Source organism: Microcebus murinus, chromosome 32, assembly GCF_040939455.1.
Source record: "Microcebus murinus isolate Inina chromosome 32, M.murinus_Inina_mat1.0, whole genome shotgun sequence".
Lineage (NCBI taxonomy): Eukaryota > Metazoa > Chordata > Mammalia > Primates > Cheirogaleidae > Microcebus > Microcebus murinus.
Genome location: NC_134135.1, coordinates 1,452,843 through 1,468,307, shown reverse-complemented (window position 1 = coordinate 1,468,307; position 15,465 = coordinate 1,452,843). Strand labels below are relative to the sequence as shown.

Genomic DNA, 15,465 nt, shown 5'->3' with positions numbered 1-15,465 from the left:
GGGAGGCCCGGCAGTGGTCCAGGTGAGAGGCGGTGGTGGCAGGAACCAGGTGGGGGTCGTGTCCTTCCTGGCCCTGCTCTCTGAGTTCCAGCCTTCAGAATCTGATATTCTCATCCTCTCATGCACAGAAAACTTTGGGCAAGTTTCTTAACCCTTCTGGGCCTCAGTTTCCTCATCTGTGAAATGGAAACCCCCAACACACACACACACACACACACTCACGCACCTCGCTGGGTTTTGGGAAGAAAGGATGTGTGCAAGTTGGTTAGCCAGGACCATGGCATGGCGAGACTTCTCAAAAGGAGATTTTAAAAAGGTGTTTATGGCTCTGAGAAGCTCCTTCTTTTTTTGTCACGTCCTGGTCAGGCACTTAGTGAGCTAAATGTTATCTTTCTTCATAATGGGGCATTCTTAAGGGAAACGTCCACAGGAAGAGGCAAGGGGAGGGGTGGGGGGAGGGCGGGGGCAGACAGTGACCATGGACAGTGACCACGGAACAGGGACAGACACTGGCCCCAGAGAGGGACAGTCAGCCCTGGGTTCAAATCGCCCCTTCCCCACATGCCCTTCCACCAAGCCACACAAACAAGTTGCTTAACCTCTCTCCAGCTTCCTCTTCGGTGGGGTGGAAATCAAACCCCACCGTCCCCTATTTGTCAGGAAAGTTCTAAGGGAGTATTTAAGACAGAGCTTCCAACTCTGACACGTGAACAAGTGTGACATCAAATTACTGTTGTTGTTGTTCTGTTGTTGTTACAAGGCAGACAGTTAAGTTTCCCCGGCTCCCCTGAAATCGTCCCAGCCCCCTCCTGGGTCGGCCGGCCAGCCCCGCCCCTGGCCACTCCAGCCTGGCGGTGCCAGGTGAGTGCTCAGGTATGCGGAGGCGGGATGTCCCTGGGAGGGAGCGGGAAGGAGGGGCCAGAAGCCTGAAAAGGAAAAGAGAGCGGAGAGCAGGGCAGAGCCTCACGGGGCAGGTGAGGAGATCTGGGTCCTGGAGAGGAGGGTGCTGGGGGCCGACCCCTGGGTCTGAGGGGGGAGGGGCTGGGGACAGGACCCCTGGGTCTGAGGGAGGAGGGGCTGGGGCTGGACCCTGGGTCTGAGGGAGGAGGGGCTGGGGACATGGACCCCTGGGTCTGAGGGAGGAGGGGCTGGGGACATGGACCCCTGGGTCTGAGGGAGGAGGGCTGGGGCTGGACCCCTGGGTCTGAGGGAGGAGGGCTGGGGACATGGACCCCTGGGTCTGAGGGAGGAGGGGCTGGGGACATGGACTCCTGGGTCTGAGGGAGGAGGGGCTGGGGACATGGACTCCTGGGTCTGAGGGAGGAGGGGCTGGGGACATGGACCCCTGGGTCTGAGGGAGGAGGGACTGGGGACATGGACCCCTGGGTCTGAGGGAGGAGGGGCTGGGGACCTGGACCCCTGGGTCTGAGGGAGGAGGGACTGGGGACATGGACCCCTTGGTCTGAGGGAGGAGGGCTGGGGCTGGACCCCTGGGTCTGAGGGAGGAGGGCTGGGGATGGGGACATGGACCCCTGGGTCTGAGGGAGGAGGGGCTGGGGACATGGACCCCTGGGTCTGAGGGGGGAGGGACTGGGGACATGGACCCCTGGGTCTGAGGGAGGAGGGGCTGGGGACATAGACCCCTGGGTCTGAGGGGGGAGGGGCTGGGGACATGGACCCCTGGGTCTGAGGGGGGAGGGACTGGGGACATGGACCCCTGGGTCTGAGGGAGGAGGGGCTGGGGACATGGACCCCTGGGTCTGAGGGGGGAGGGACTGGGGACATGGACTCCTGGGTCTGAGGGAGGAGGGGCTGGGGACATGGACCCCTGGGTCTGAGGGAGGAGGGCTGGGGACAGGACCCCTGGGTCTGAGGGAGGAGGGGCTGGGGACATGGACCCCTGTGTCTGAGGGAGGAGGGGCTGGGGACATGGACCCCTGGATCTGAGGGAGGAGGGGCTGGGGCTGGGCCCTGGGTCTGAGGGAGGAGGGGCTGGGGCTGGACCCTGGGTCTGAGGGAGGAGGGGCTGGGGGGACCCCTGGGTCTGAGGGAGGAGGGGCTGGGAGGACCCCTGAGTCTGAGGAAGGAGGGGCTGGGAGGACCCCTGGGTCTGAGGGAGGAGGGGCTGGGAGGACCCCTGAGTCTGAGGGAGGAGGGGCTGGGGGGACCCCTGGGTCTGAGGGAAGAGGGGCTGGGGACATGGACCCTGGGTCTGAGGGAGGAGGGGCTTAGGCTGGACCCCTGGGTCTGAGGGAGGAGGGGCTGGGGACAGGACCCCTGGGTCTGAGGGAGGAGGGGCTGGGGACAGGACCCCTGGGTCTGAGGGAGGAGGGGCTGGGGACATGGACCCCTGGGTCTGAGGGAGGAGGGGCTGGGCACAGGAAGTACGGGTTCCTGCAGGCCAGGTCAGGCCATCACATCTTTGCTGGCTCCTAGGGCACCTCCAGGTGGGCAGGAGCTCACCACTCTCGACACCATGAGCACCACCACGGGGTAAGTGTCCCCCTGCCCACCAGGACCCCAGTCCCCCAGCCCTCCCTCCAGCCGCCTCACCCAGGCCCTGCAGGTCCTGTTTACAGCAGCGGGCTCTGGGTCTGCACACGCAGGAGGAAGCCTCCGCTGCTCCCTCCCTGCCCCGCCTGTGGTCAGGGGCTCCCTCTCTGGATCTGGGTTCAGATCCAGGCACTCACACGCAGCACTGGTGTCACCCCGATGGAAGGACATCACCTCTTTGAGCCTCAGCCCCTCTTCTGAGAAGCAGGGACATTTTCTGAGGGCTTAGCAGGATAAAGTAGGTACAGGCTGTAGCAGAGAATCTCATGACAGCAGGTGCTCAACTCGACTATTGCTATTGTTGTCGTTATCTTGTAATTAAATATTGGCCCTTTGCTGGAAAATCAGGGCTGTGTATAATGAACTCAAGTCTCCCAGAGCGAGCAGAAGGACAAAGAGAGACAAATGAAAACAGCTACAGGATAGGTAGTGAGCTCTCCAGCCCAGAGGTAATCAAATTGTGATGACATTGGACTGGCAGGAGCGGAATGAGGGGTGGGAGGAGAAGCAGGAGTTTGGCTAAAAGGGTTTTTCAGTCCCCTTCACACCTGATCCCTCCTGAGCTCTGGGCTTCTGTTATTTCCATGGAAATGGGGATTCAAGAATTCCTCTTTGCCAGCCTCACACCTGTCATTCTAGCACTTTGGGAGGGGGAGGCGGAAGGATCACTTGAGGTCAGGAGTTCAAGACTAGCCTGAGCAAGAGTGAGACCTTCTCTACCAAAAAGAAAGGAAAAAAAAGAAAAAAAGAAAACCCCAGCCAGTTGTCTGTAGACCCAGTTACCTGGAGGCTGAGGCAGGAGGATCACTTAGAGCCCTGGAGTTGGAAGTTGCTGTGAGTTAAGCTGACACCACAGCACTCTACCCAGGACGACAGAGTGAGACTCTGTCTCAAAAAAAAAAAAAAAAACTAAGGCTACTGGGCACCCCTCTCACAACTACCCACTCCTTCATATATATACAATTCCTCTTGGAGAAGGTGACCTTGAAGAGGAAGTTGGGGACAGGAGGAGACAGAGAAGGACATGGCTGGGAAGCACCTGGTCCATGGGGGGGAGAGGAAGAAGATAATTCCCTGTCTATTCCAGATACTACTAATGCTATTGGAACCTTCCCATTTATTGAGCAACTATTTGTGCTAAGCCCTTTGCATCATCATAAGAATGATAATAACAGTTATTGAGGCTTCAAAATAATTCACCTGCAACATCTAATTGAATTTGCACAACAGCCTCACCAGATGGATGCTATCTTACAGAAAAGGTAACTGAGGCAGGAGAGATTAAGTCTCTTGTCAGGGTCTTAGGGCAAGGAAGTAGCAGACAGAGGATTTGAACCCAGGTCTCTGTGACAGTAGAGACTACACTCCCCACCACTGCCCAGTGCCACCGCCCTGAGCTGGCCCTGAGCACCCCTGCTCAACACTGTCCATGGCCCCCCGCCACCCTCGTGGTGAAGTCCTAGCTGCTCTGCCTGGCATTCCTGCAGGACCTGTCCCCAGTTTCCACAGTCCCTCTCACTGCTCTTTTCCCTCACCAGCCCAGAAGCTGCCCCAAAGCCAAGTGCCAAGTCCATCTATGGTGAGTGGGGGGGCAAGGAAGCCCCAGGCCCCCAGAAGCTGGGGCTGAGGAAACTGAGGACCTGGAATCCAGGGTCTTGGGAGGGAAGAGACCCTTGGGTCCAAGGGAGGAAGGGCTGGGAGGGAGAGCCCTGTATGTGAGGGGACGAGAGGCTGGGGGGGAGACCCCTGGGTCTGAACGGGGAGGGGCTGGAGGGGAGACCCCTGGGTCTGAGGAAAGAGAGGCTGGGGGGAGACCCCTGGGTCTGAACGGGGAGGGGCTGGGGGGGAGACCCCTGGGTCTGAGGAAAGAGGGGCTGGGGGGGAGACCCCTGGGTCTGAGGGGGGAGCGGCTGGGGGGGAGACCCCTGGGTCTGAGGGAGGAGGGGCTGGGGGGAGACCCCTGGGTCTGAATGGGGGAGGGGCTGGGGGGGAGACCCCTGGGTCTGAGGAAAGAGGGGCTGGGGGAGGGACCCCTGGGTCTGAATGGGGAGGGGCTGGGGGGGACCCCTGGGTCTGAGGAAAGAGGGGCTGGGGGGGAGACCCCTGGGTCTGAACAGGGAGGGACTGGGGGGACCCCTGGGTCTGAGGAAAGAGGGGCTGGGGGGACCCCTGGGTCTGAGGAAAGAGGGGCTGGGGGGACCCCTGGGTCTGAGGGGGGAGCAGCTGGGGGGAGACCCCTGGGTCTGAGGGAGGAGGGGCTGGGGGAGACCCCTGGGTCTGAGGGGGGAGACCCCTGGGTCTGAGGGAGGAGGGGCTGAGGGAGGAGACCCCTGGGTCTGAGGGGGGAGGGGCTGGGCCTGACGGGGTTCACTCTCCTTCTCCCCCCACAGAGCAGAGGAAGCGTTACTCCACCGTGGTTATGGCCGATGTATCCCAGTATCCGGTCAATGTGAGTCTGGGGTCTTGTCCCAGGGTCTTCTAGGGGAAAGTTCTGGAGGCCTAGGGAGATGGGGCTGCTGAAAGCAGTTGGGCACCCAAGCAGAAAGAATGTGAGAAACTCAGAAACGGATTCCTCCATCTGGCCGCAGACGTGGATCTGAAGTAGAGGACCTCAGTTCCTCTCCAGTCTGCGGACCTTTCCTCCGGACCAGCTATTATTGGGCTGGACGTCAGGTCACGGACAAACCGGAGGCAATCCTGGACGAGCAGGGTGTAGACCAGGTCCAGAGGACTAGGGTGCCAGGTGCTCTAACGGGGGAGGCAGAGGGCACCGTGGGAGACCCGAGGAGGCACTTGGAAGGAATTAGATGCATTCCAGACGCGTTCCCTGGCCCCAGGGAGCCTCCAGTCTTGGTGGGAAGGCAGACCCAGGTGCTGTCCACTCCGCGGAACAGAAACAAAGGGCACTGGGAGGAGGGGCCGATTTGTGGAGCAGGTGTTCAAGGAAGGCTTCCTGGAGGAGGTGCGGTCAGTCTCAGGCTGGAAGTCTGACTTTAGGGGACTCTGAGCCCACCCTGCATCATCCTGGGACTCACCTTTTTCTCTGTGGCCCATGCCAGCACCTGGTGACGTTCTGCCTGGGTGAGGAGGATGGCGTGCACACCGTGGAGGATGCCTCCAGGAAGCTGGCCGTCATGGACAGCCAGGGCCGAGTCTGGGCACAGGAGATGCTGCTGCGCGTGTCCCCGGGCCACGTCACGCTGCTCGACCCGGTCTCCAAGGTGCCCGGGGGAAGGGGAGAGGAGTGTCTGGGCTGGGAGTGCAGGGACTTCAGGGGTCTGGGTGTGAATTGTGGCTCCTGCACGCCCTTCCTCTGGGAGCCCCTGCAAGGGACCCCAGCTCCCCTTTCTGAGCCATACTCGCCTCATCTCCTGAACCGGGTGTATTCCCTACTCCTAACCCCGTGAGGTCGCCCTGCCCGGCCGGCGCCTGTACCTGCTGGGCCGCACTGCCATCACCATTTAGTAGCAGTATCTGTCCCGAGCCTCAGTTTACCCCGCCGTCCCACCTGACAGGAGGAGCTGGAGTCGTACCCGCTGGGCGCCATCGTGCGCTGCGACGCGGTGATGCCACCCGGCCGGAGCCGCTCGCTGCTGCTGCTCGTGTGCCAGGAGCCCGAGCGCGCGCAGCCGGACGTGCACTTCTTCCAGGGCCTGCGCCTGGGGGTGAGCGCGGGGCGGTCCGGGCTGGTTCCCGGGAACCAGGGAAGGGAAAGTGGCCTGGGAAGAAGTTCCGGAAGGGAGTGGGGTTTGGGGACACTGGATGCGAGGGTGGGATGCAGTCGGAGGCTGAGGGCTCAAACGTTCTCGAACATGAGAAAGGAGGGTCAGGGAAGCAGCCAGGACGAGGATCCCCCGGGTCTCCATGGGCGGGGTCGTGGCCTAGGGGAGGGACAGGTTTAGGCAAGGGCGTGGGTTCGGGGCGCGGACTTGCGCGGCTCCGCGGGCGTCTGCAACAACACCCGGCCTGAGACTGAGCCAAGATAATGATCAGGGGCGGGGCCTGGGGCGGACAGGGGGTGGGGCTTCGGGGAGGCGTGGCCTGACGGCGTGATTGACAGGCGGAGCTGATCCGTGAGGACATCCAGGGGGCTCTGCACAACCATCGCTCCGGCCGCGGCGAGCGCAGGGCGGCGGCGCTCAGGTGAGTGGCTGGACTGGAAGCGAGGGGGGAGAGAGAGAAGAAGGTGGGCCGGGATCTCTGGGAAGCCAGGTTCCCCTCCGTAGGACTCAGTCTCGTCCTCTGAGAAATAGGCTACTACCACCAGCCTGGAGCAGAACAAAAGTTTTGAACCGAGTCAAGCAAATACGCGTCACGTCTTGCCTGTACCTCCCAGACCAGGTGGTCCCTTCTCCAGGACTCCATTTTCCCTTGTCCTGGTGCTCGGTTTCTCCTCCTTCTGGCCCCAGTTTCCCTTAGAGAGGTGGTCCCCTCCCCATGTCTGATTTCTCCCTACCTCTTTGAGTCTATGCTTGGCCCATTGAGTCTCAGTGTCTCGCGTTTTAAGCCCCGAATTCCTCCCTCCCTGGACTCCCCAGTCGACCCAGCCTCAGTTTCCCCTTCTCCCTCCACAGGGCCACGCAGGAGGAGCTGCAGCGCGGCCGCTCGCCCGCCGCCGAGACCCCACCCCTGCAGCGCCGGCCGTCACTCCGCGCGGTGGTCAGCACGGGGGAGCGGCCGGCGGGCCGCGGGCGGCCCCAGGCGGAGTCCATTCCCGAGGCGGAGGAGGCGCAGAGGCCTGGCCCACCGGGGACCTCGGGCAGCGCTGACCCGGTGTCCCCGGACCTGGGTCCCCGGGGTCCGGAACTGGCCAGCCTACAGGCGGAGCGGGAGGTGGTGAGCTCTGGGTTGGAGGGGAGGTGGGGGGCGTCCTGGGGTCCGGCCAGACGCTGGAGGCGGGGCTAGGGCGTGGGGGTGGGACAGGCTGGGGCCTTAGACACGTCAATCAGGTCCAACTCTGGGTTCTGGAGGAGACCGGGCCCAGGGGTGGGGCGTGGTTCCAGGGGCGTGGTCAGACGGCGTGGCTCCAGGCTTGTCCCAGGGGCGCGTCTAGGGGCTGGGTTCCCGCTACCGCAGGGGTGAGGGTCTGGGACTTCGGACCCCGAGCGTCCCTCTCCTCTTCCCTCAGGACATCCTGAACCACGTGTTCGACGACGTAGAGAGCTTCGTCTCGAGGCTGCAGAAGTCGGCGGAGGCGGCCCGCGTGCTGGAGCACCGCGAACGCGGCCGCCGGACCAGGCGCAGAGAGGCCGGGGGTAAGGGGCGCCGCGCGGCACCCCGCGCCCTCCCGCTCCCCGGCTCTCCCCTCTCGCCACCTGCCTTGTCGCGCTTCCCACCGCGATGTCACCTGGTTTGCCCCTCCCTCCTCTCTGCCTGTCGGGGGCTGTGTCCGTGTCCCCGTGTCCCCGTGTCCGCGCCCTCCCGCTCCCCGGGCTCTCCCCTCTCGCCACCTGCCAGGTCGCGCTTCCCACCGCGATCTCACCGGGTTTGCCCCTACCTCCTCTCTGCCTGTCGGGGGCTGTGTCCGTGTCCCCGTGTCCGCGCCCTCCCGCCCCCCGGGCTCTCCCCTCTCGCCACCTGCCAGGTCGCGCTTCCCACCGCGATCTCACCGGGTGTCCTCCTCCCCCTCTGTCTGCCTGCCCCGCGCCGTGTCCGTGTCCCCGTGTCCCCGTCACCGCGCCCGCCCCCGCCCGCAGAGGGCCTGCTGACGCTGCGGGCCAAGCCGCCCACGGAGGCCGAGTACACCGACGCGCTTCAGAAAATCAAGTACGCCTTCAGCCTGCTGGTGAGGACGCGCGGCCCCGGGCGTCGGGGGCGGGGGGCTGGCGGCCCGACCCGTCACGCACCGCCGCCACGACCTCCCTCCCACGGCAGGCCCGGCTGCGCGGCAACATCGCCAACCCCTCGTCCCCGGAGCTGCTGCACTTCCTGTTCGGACCCCTGCAGATGGTGAGGCCGCCCGGGCCGGCGTCCCCGCGGCTGGAGGGGTCCGGGCGGGACTTCAGGGGTCTGATGGCGCGCCCGCTCCCGCCGCCCCCGCAGATCGTGAACACGTCGGGCGGCGCCGAGTTCGCGAGCGGCGTGCGGCGGCCGCACCTGACGTGCGAGGCCGTGGCGCTGCTGCGGGACAACGTCACCCCGCGGGAAAACGCGCTCTGGACCTCGCTCGGGGACGCGTGGACTCGCCCGGGGTGAGGGGCGGGGCCTGGGGCGGCGGGCGTGGTGATTGGAGGAGCGGGAGAGGCTGGGAGGCGGTAATTGGAGAGAGGGTGGGTTAGAGGCGGGGCTTAGGACAAATACTAGGATTCTATTGGACAAAAGGCCAGAAATTAGCGTAAAGGGGAGGCTTAAGACTGAACCAGACAGTCAGACTGGAGCAGAAGGCGGGGCTTGGAGGAAGAGGGCAGGGTTGGGGCGTGGCTTAGGCGAATGGGGCGGGGCTACATGGAAAGGGCGGAGCTATATGGAACTGGCGCGGCTTAGGGAAGGTCTGACCTGTGAGTTTGGACATCCCAGGGAGTCTGTGCATTTGGAAGCCGAGAGCTACCTAGGGAAAGGGGCAGAACCTGAGTCCTGGCTTAGAGGAAACCGGTTTGGAATCAGAAATGAGATTTAGAGGCTGAACGGGGCATTAGAGTGAAATCGGGGCATTAGAGTGAAATCGCTGTATTTAGGATTATAACTGAGGTCGTGAGTTGGGTGTAGAGGATTGGGCGGGGTTAGAACAGTATGAATGGGGTGAAGATTAGAGGAAGGCACAAATTTAGTGAGGTTAGTGACAGGGCTAAATCCCGGGCTGGACCAGGATCCCTGAGCCCTCGGCCCTGTCCCTGGTGGCAGGCTGGAGCTGCCCCCGGAGGAGGGATCCCCATATATCCCTGAGTTCTACAGCGGCTGGGAACCCCCGGCTACTGACCCGCAAGGCCGCGCCTGGGAGGACCCAGTGGAGAAACAGCTACAGCACGAGCGGAGGCGCCGGCAGGTAAGGCTGAGGCTTCCATGGGAGCAGCAAGTTCACCAGGCGACACAGCAAGGCGGGCCAGGTAGTTAGAGGTGCTGGCCAGCCCTGCCTGAACCGCCTCTCTTATTTCCTGCAGCAAAGCGCCCCCCAGGTCGCTGTCAATGGGTGAGTGTCCGCCCCAGAGCGGGACAGGAGGAGTCCAGGAGGGGTGTGTTCCAGGGCCTCCTGGCACTGACTCTACCCCCCACTGTTTCTTGTCTTTTTCCCCCTGTCTTCCTGGCTCTTCCGCAGGTGGGTGAGGTGGTGAGGGGGCGGGCAGGGGCTGGGAGAGGGGGAAGGAACAGGGAGGAGGGAGGCAGGGCCCAGACTTCTGGGTCTATGGGAGGAGGGAGTGGAGGACCAGGTTCCAGGGTTTAAGGAGGGAGGGGTTGGGAATGGGTAGTGTGAGAGGTAGGACCTGAGTCCTGAAAAGGCCGGAAGAAGGCTGTCCCGTGCTTGGGTCCCTACGAGGACAGAGCCCTGGGTATTAGAGAAAAGAGGCTGGGGAACTGGACGCTCAGGAGCTCAAGTCTGGGATCCTGGAGACCCAGAGGAGCAGGCTTGGGACTTCAATGGCTTGGGGGCAAGTTTCCAGGAAAGTTAGGAAGTGGTAGTACCCCTGGGCCCTGAGAGAGTAAAGGCTAGGGAGGTTAAACTCTTGGTTTCCCAAAGGCTCTAAAACAATTGTCTAAGTCCCCGCTGGAAGTCAGACGCAGCAGCTTTAGGTTAAAAGGGTGAGGAAATTGAAGCTTGAGACCTGGACTCCTTGCTGAAGAAATGCAGACTAAATGATGAAGAGAGAGACAGAGAGAGAGAGAGAGATGTGGACTCCTGGGTCTCTCAGGAAGGAAAGAACTAGAGATCAAAGCTCGTGGTTCTGCCAAGCAGTGGGAGATCGGACTTGTGGGTCCTGGAGGAGCATGTAGAGGGACAGACTCTAAGGTCCTTGGGCAAGCAGGGGGCAGATTGGAGGGAAGCAACGTGGGTTGAGAAGAAAACAAAGCAGTGAGGCTAGAGGACACAAAGAGGGGCCTAGAAGAGGTCCGGGCGGAGGGTCTCAGCAGGGACAGCGTGCTGGGAGCTGCTGGCCCCACACAGGGGGTGCCGCGGCCCAGAAGACCCCCCCTCTCCCCTGCACAGGTAGGCCTGATCTGGGCTGAGGTCCCTCTCATTGGGGTTCAGAGTTGAAATCCTGCCCACCCCCTGCTGCCTGGTATCGCAGCCCCCCTCCCTGCTCCTCTGAGCCTTCTCTAAGCCTCAAGTTCTTTGCAGGGAAATTATGAATGATAATCCCTTCCTGGCATTCAAAGTAGAGCAGTTACTCAAGACATGGACTGACTGAGTCCCAGTTTGGCCATGCTGCTCTCTTGTTCTAGGTCCTTTACATCATGGTGCCTTGGCCTTGTCACCTGTAAAAAAATGGAGATGATAATGGCGTCTTTGAGGGAAGAAAGAACTGGGGGTCCAAATTCATGGTTTTACCACGGGTTGTCATGAGGATCAAATCAGCTAGTACATGTAATAGACTTTGAACAGTACCTGGCACATAGTGAGTGCTGCACAAGTGATAGCTACTGTCCTTATTATAGTCATGATTTGTCATGATACCTGAGCCCATGAGTATAATAGATGCTCAACCTGTAGCAGTTGTTTCTAGCTGTGTGATCTCAGGCAAATGATTTTTTCTCTCTGAGCCTCAATGAGCCCATCTACAAAATGAAAGTGATGATATGATAGTACCCATATCCTATGCCTACAGCACGATGCCAGGCAAGGTGGGGAGCAAAATATAGTCAAGCTATTATTCCAATTTCAGATTTCTAGTAACAGTATTAACCTAGCCCCTTGCTATGCTCCTGCTTTGCTCTAACCCCAGCTCACACCAGCACCCTGCAGCCCAGAGCAGTGGGGCTGGCTGTCTCCTTATCTCCAAACCCTCCTGCTTCTCCTCAGTCACCAAGATCCGGAGCTGGAATCTGAGCCCCACCTGGAATCAGAGCCACCAGGAAAGTGGGTCCTGTGTAATTATGACTTCCAGGGTCGCAACAGCAGCGAGCTGTCGGTCAAGCAACGGGACGTACTGGAGGTTAGAGATGTGGGAGGCTGAGGGGCTGGAATCGGCCCTAGCCGCAGACCCAGGCTCTGAACCCTCTCCTCATACTGCACCCAGGTCCTGGATGACAAGCGCAAGTGGTGGAAGGTTCGGGACCACCGGGGACAGGAGGGATATGTACCCTATAATATCCTGACACCCCACCCAGGACCCCAGGTGGACCGCAGCCAAAGCCCTGCCGGCAGCCTGGTGAGCAAGGGCAGTCTCGGGTCTTGAGGGAGTAAGGCTGGGGGCAGATCCTGGGTCCTGAGAAGGGGTTCAGGTGTCAAGGATACTGATGGAAGAGGTGACTGGGGGGTTAGAAATTTCCATCACTGGGTGTTGAGTCAGATAAAAAAATTATTTCCAGAAGGCGAGGGGCTGGGACTCTGAGTCCTCTCCCTAATCCAGGTACTCTCTCCTCTCCTTCCTCTCTAGAATAGCACACCCCCTCCCCCACCAGCCCTGGCCCCAGCTCCTGCTCCAGTTCGGCCTCACTGGGATAGCTGTGATAGCCTCAATAATTTGGACCCCAGCGACAAGGGTGAGCAGTGGGGGCACCTCCTCTGGGAAGCAGACTTTGTCCTCACTTTCCAGACAGGGAAACCGAGGCTCAGAAAAAGCAAATGGACACCCGACCCATCCTGGGGTCGCTGAAGGCCCCGGCCCTGTGGCCCTAGGACCCCTCGTCCTGAGCTCCGACTCCCTCTCTCCCGGTTTCCCGCCTGCAGAGAAATTCTGCCAGATGCTCAGTGTCAACGAGGAGCTGCAGGCGCGCCTGGCCCAGGGCCGCTCGGGCCCAAGCCGCGCAGTCCCAGGGCCCCGCGCCCCGGAGCCGCAGCTCAGCCCACGCTCGGACGCCTCGGAGGTCCGCGCCTGGCTGCAGGCCAAGGGCTTTAGCGCTGGGTGAGTCGGGTGGGCGTCTGCTGGTGGCGGTGAGACAGGGCCGCTGGGAGCAGAGCGTTCCGATTGGGCCGGGGCCGGGAAGTGGGCGTGGAGACAGCGGGGCGCCGGGATTGGCCCGAAGCGTGGGTCTGTATGATTGCAACAACCAATGGCAGGTTGTGATTGGCATGATTTTCCAGACTCCGATGGGAGTCCTCGGGGAAGTGTCGCCCCCTTCCGGAAGCAGGTGCAGCCACACACTCCGGATGGCGCATTGTGATTGGTGGGTGGGGATATACCAGTAGTACCTGCTTGAGCTAGAACGCTGTTCTGATTGGACAAACGTCCAGGTGGGCGTGACATGACTATGGGGCGGGGCAACTTAAGCCGTGATTGGCCGACAGCCTGACCGCGCCCCCACTGCCCTTCCTCAGGACTGTGGACGCTCTGGGCGTGCTGACCGGGGCGCAGCTTTTCTCGCTGCAGAAGGAGGAGTTTCGGGCGGTGAGCCCGGAGGAGGGCGCACGGGTGTACAGCCAGGTCACTGTGCAGCGCGCGCTGCTGGAGGTGAGCTGGGGGCGCTCATCTCTGGGTCCAGATGGGTGGGGGACGGCTGGGTCCTGATTTCCACCCCGCCCTCCAGGACAAAGAGAAAGTGTCAGAGCTGGAGGCGGTGATGGAGAAGCAAAAGAAGAAGGTGGAAGGTGAGATGGAAACGGAGGTCATTTGACCCTTCTTGGCTCCTTCGCAAAGAGTGACGAGGCCCCGTGGGAGAACGGACTCTTCAGACTCTCCCCACCAACGGAAGCCGATCCTTTGAAGGACTGTGGGCCAGTTCTGGCCCCCAACCCCCATCCTAGTGGACCCACACCCTAGTGGACCCACATCCTAGCGGATGGACTGAACAATCCTTGCCGGAGTTCCCCCCCTCCCCTGAGAATCTGTACTGCTGGGAGCGGGGCGCAGAGACAATTTATGTAGCGCACTAGTGGGCATCCCCGGAGGGGCGCACTCAGGAGCCCTGTGCGTTGGAACGTGCTACCCAGCCTATAAACAGCCTCCTCGTAGCAGGCGGTGTCAACTGCTGTCCCGTCTCTACTTGGCTACCAGAGAGCCCAAAAGCCTGCCCCTTGCTCCAGTCACAGCCTCTTAGGAGGAAAGGAATCTGGGAGATGTCCCACCTTCTTAGTTAATCTCTCTCTCAACCTTCATCTCCATCTCTAGCGTCTCAACCCAGGCTTCCTCCTGATCTCCTAGCCTCCAGTCTGTCCTACAGCTTGCCCCATCTTCTGAACACCTGTCCCCTGCTCAAAATTCTTCCCTGGCTGCCCATTCCCCGTAGCCCAGCATTTGAGGCCTGGAGTGTTTCCCTGTCCAGCTCTCCAACCTGATCTCTCACCTCCTCATTCCTCTGTACATTCTGGTCCTGCCCTTCTCCAATCCATCCCAAGCCCTTTAACCACTGGGGTTTTGCACTTGCTGTCTGCTGGCCGCCAGACCAGCCCAGTCTTCCTCTGCCTGGTGAACTTCTATCCAGCTTTCCTGGCCCAGCTCAAATACCCACTTTTGGGGAAACTTGCCCTCATCCCCCAGCCTAGTCTCCCAGCACCCGCTTCTCCACATCCTGCCAGGGGTCCAATCATGGAGAACTGGCTGCCTCCCGAGCTGGCCACAGGCTTCCTAGCCCCTCCTTGTCCTGTGAGAAGGCAGCCTAAATGGAAACGTCCTACCTCTCAAGAACTGCTCCCTTTCTCTGGCAAGCCCTGGAACTTTCTCCCTTATCCAGGTGGCTGGTGAGGGCTAGCTGTCTCTGGATCCCGCCATTGTTCAGACATTCCTCCAACTTTAGGAAGAATGGGGCTTTCTCTTCCCTCAGCTCATGCTTCCCCAGAAAGCCCACTGCCAAGCCCCCCCCGGCAGAATGCCTGCTGGAGTCCAAGCCTCCAGCCTCTGCCCCTGGAGTTCAGTTTCTACCTGGGCCACCAAATAGCACCCTCCAAAATCAGACAGGATCAGAGAAACAGCCTGGGCAGGCAGGAGCTCTGACTCTCAGTCCCCACTTTTCTGCCTCCTGCCTCAGTTTCCTTCTGGAACCAGACCACTTTGGATATCCAAGATTCCTTTCCACATTAACCCCATCCCCTACTCACACCCCTCCCTTGGCTCCCTGTGCCCCAGCAGATAAAATCCAAGCCCCAGCCTGGCAGTCAAGGGCCTGTGACCACCAGGCTCATCAGCTTCTCACACCATAATACTCTACCTCCCTCTTCTTGCCAGGCCTCAGTTTATGCTGTTCCTTCTGCCCAGAATACCCTTGGCCCTAGCGGGTGTCCATTCATCCCTCAACCTCTTGCCTGCGGCCCATACCTCATTTCTAATAGAGGAACCAGAAATGCAAGTGATCCCCCCAAACCTCCTTTGTTCCATTTGTCCCCTCCTCAATAACCCCCATGGCTCACATCTAGACTGCAAACTGAAACGCCTGCAGGAGCCTGACAAGAGACCCACACGAGCAAGCTGGGCCTCAGCCCTAGTCCCTTCACAAGCCAATTTGTAAAAACATCCTGACGAACACATCTTCCAATATTCCCAGAATCTGACCGTTTCTCACACTCTCCACTGTCATCCCCCTGGTCAAATCCACCTCATCTCTTGCTGGGATTTCATCAGTAGCCCCTTCACCAACTCCCTGTTCCCAACACAGCAGCCAGAAGGACCTATTAAAACCTCAGTCAGATCATGGTTGTGCCTGAAAAACCACCCAAGGCTCCCACTTCATAGCTCCAGTCCTTACCAGGGCCAAGTCCCTGCAGAGCCAGCCATTACCTCCTAACCTCATCATCCCCTGCTACTTCCTCCATCCGGTCACACCGGCTCTTTCCTGCACCTCAGCATGTCAAGCACGCTTCTACCCCAGGGCCTTTGCAGGTGTGGT

The 15,465-nt window shown here is 60.7% G+C and overlaps 1 protein-coding gene across 1 annotated transcript; it reads left to right on the top strand.

The window, feature by feature from the left end:
• Positions 1-2,440: 2,440 nt before the first annotated feature.
• On the top strand, positions 2,441-13,616 carry EPS8L1 (EPS8 signaling adaptor L1). The gene is made up of 19 exons (XM_012775540.2): positions 2,441-2,493; positions 4,092-4,132; positions 4,944-5,002; positions 5,613-5,774; positions 6,069-6,218; positions 6,614-6,696; positions 7,128-7,389; positions 7,682-7,808; positions 8,250-8,338; positions 8,428-8,502; positions 8,596-8,744; positions 9,394-9,535; positions 9,651-9,679; positions 11,507-11,639; positions 11,724-11,855; positions 12,084-12,189; positions 12,377-12,551; positions 12,965-13,097; positions 13,174-13,616. Exons 1-19 carry the CDS (start codon positions 2,477-2,479, stop codon positions 13,258-13,260), a joined length of 2,151 nt encoding a protein of 716 aa, XP_012630994.2. The 5' UTR covers positions 2,441-2,476; the 3' UTR covers positions 13,261-13,616.
• Positions 13,617-15,465: the final 1,849 nt, after the last annotated feature.

Coding starts and splice junctions, on each gene's coding strand:
- EPS8L1 (XM_012775540.2), top strand. Junction 4,133..4,943: donor AAGTGCCAAGTCCATCTATG/GTGAGTGGGGGG, acceptor CTCCCCCCACAG/AGCAGAGGAAGCGTTACTCC. Junction 12,190..12,376: donor TTTGGACCCCAGCGACAAGG/GTGAGCAGTGGG, acceptor TCCCGCCTGCAG/AGAAATTCTGCCAGATGCTC.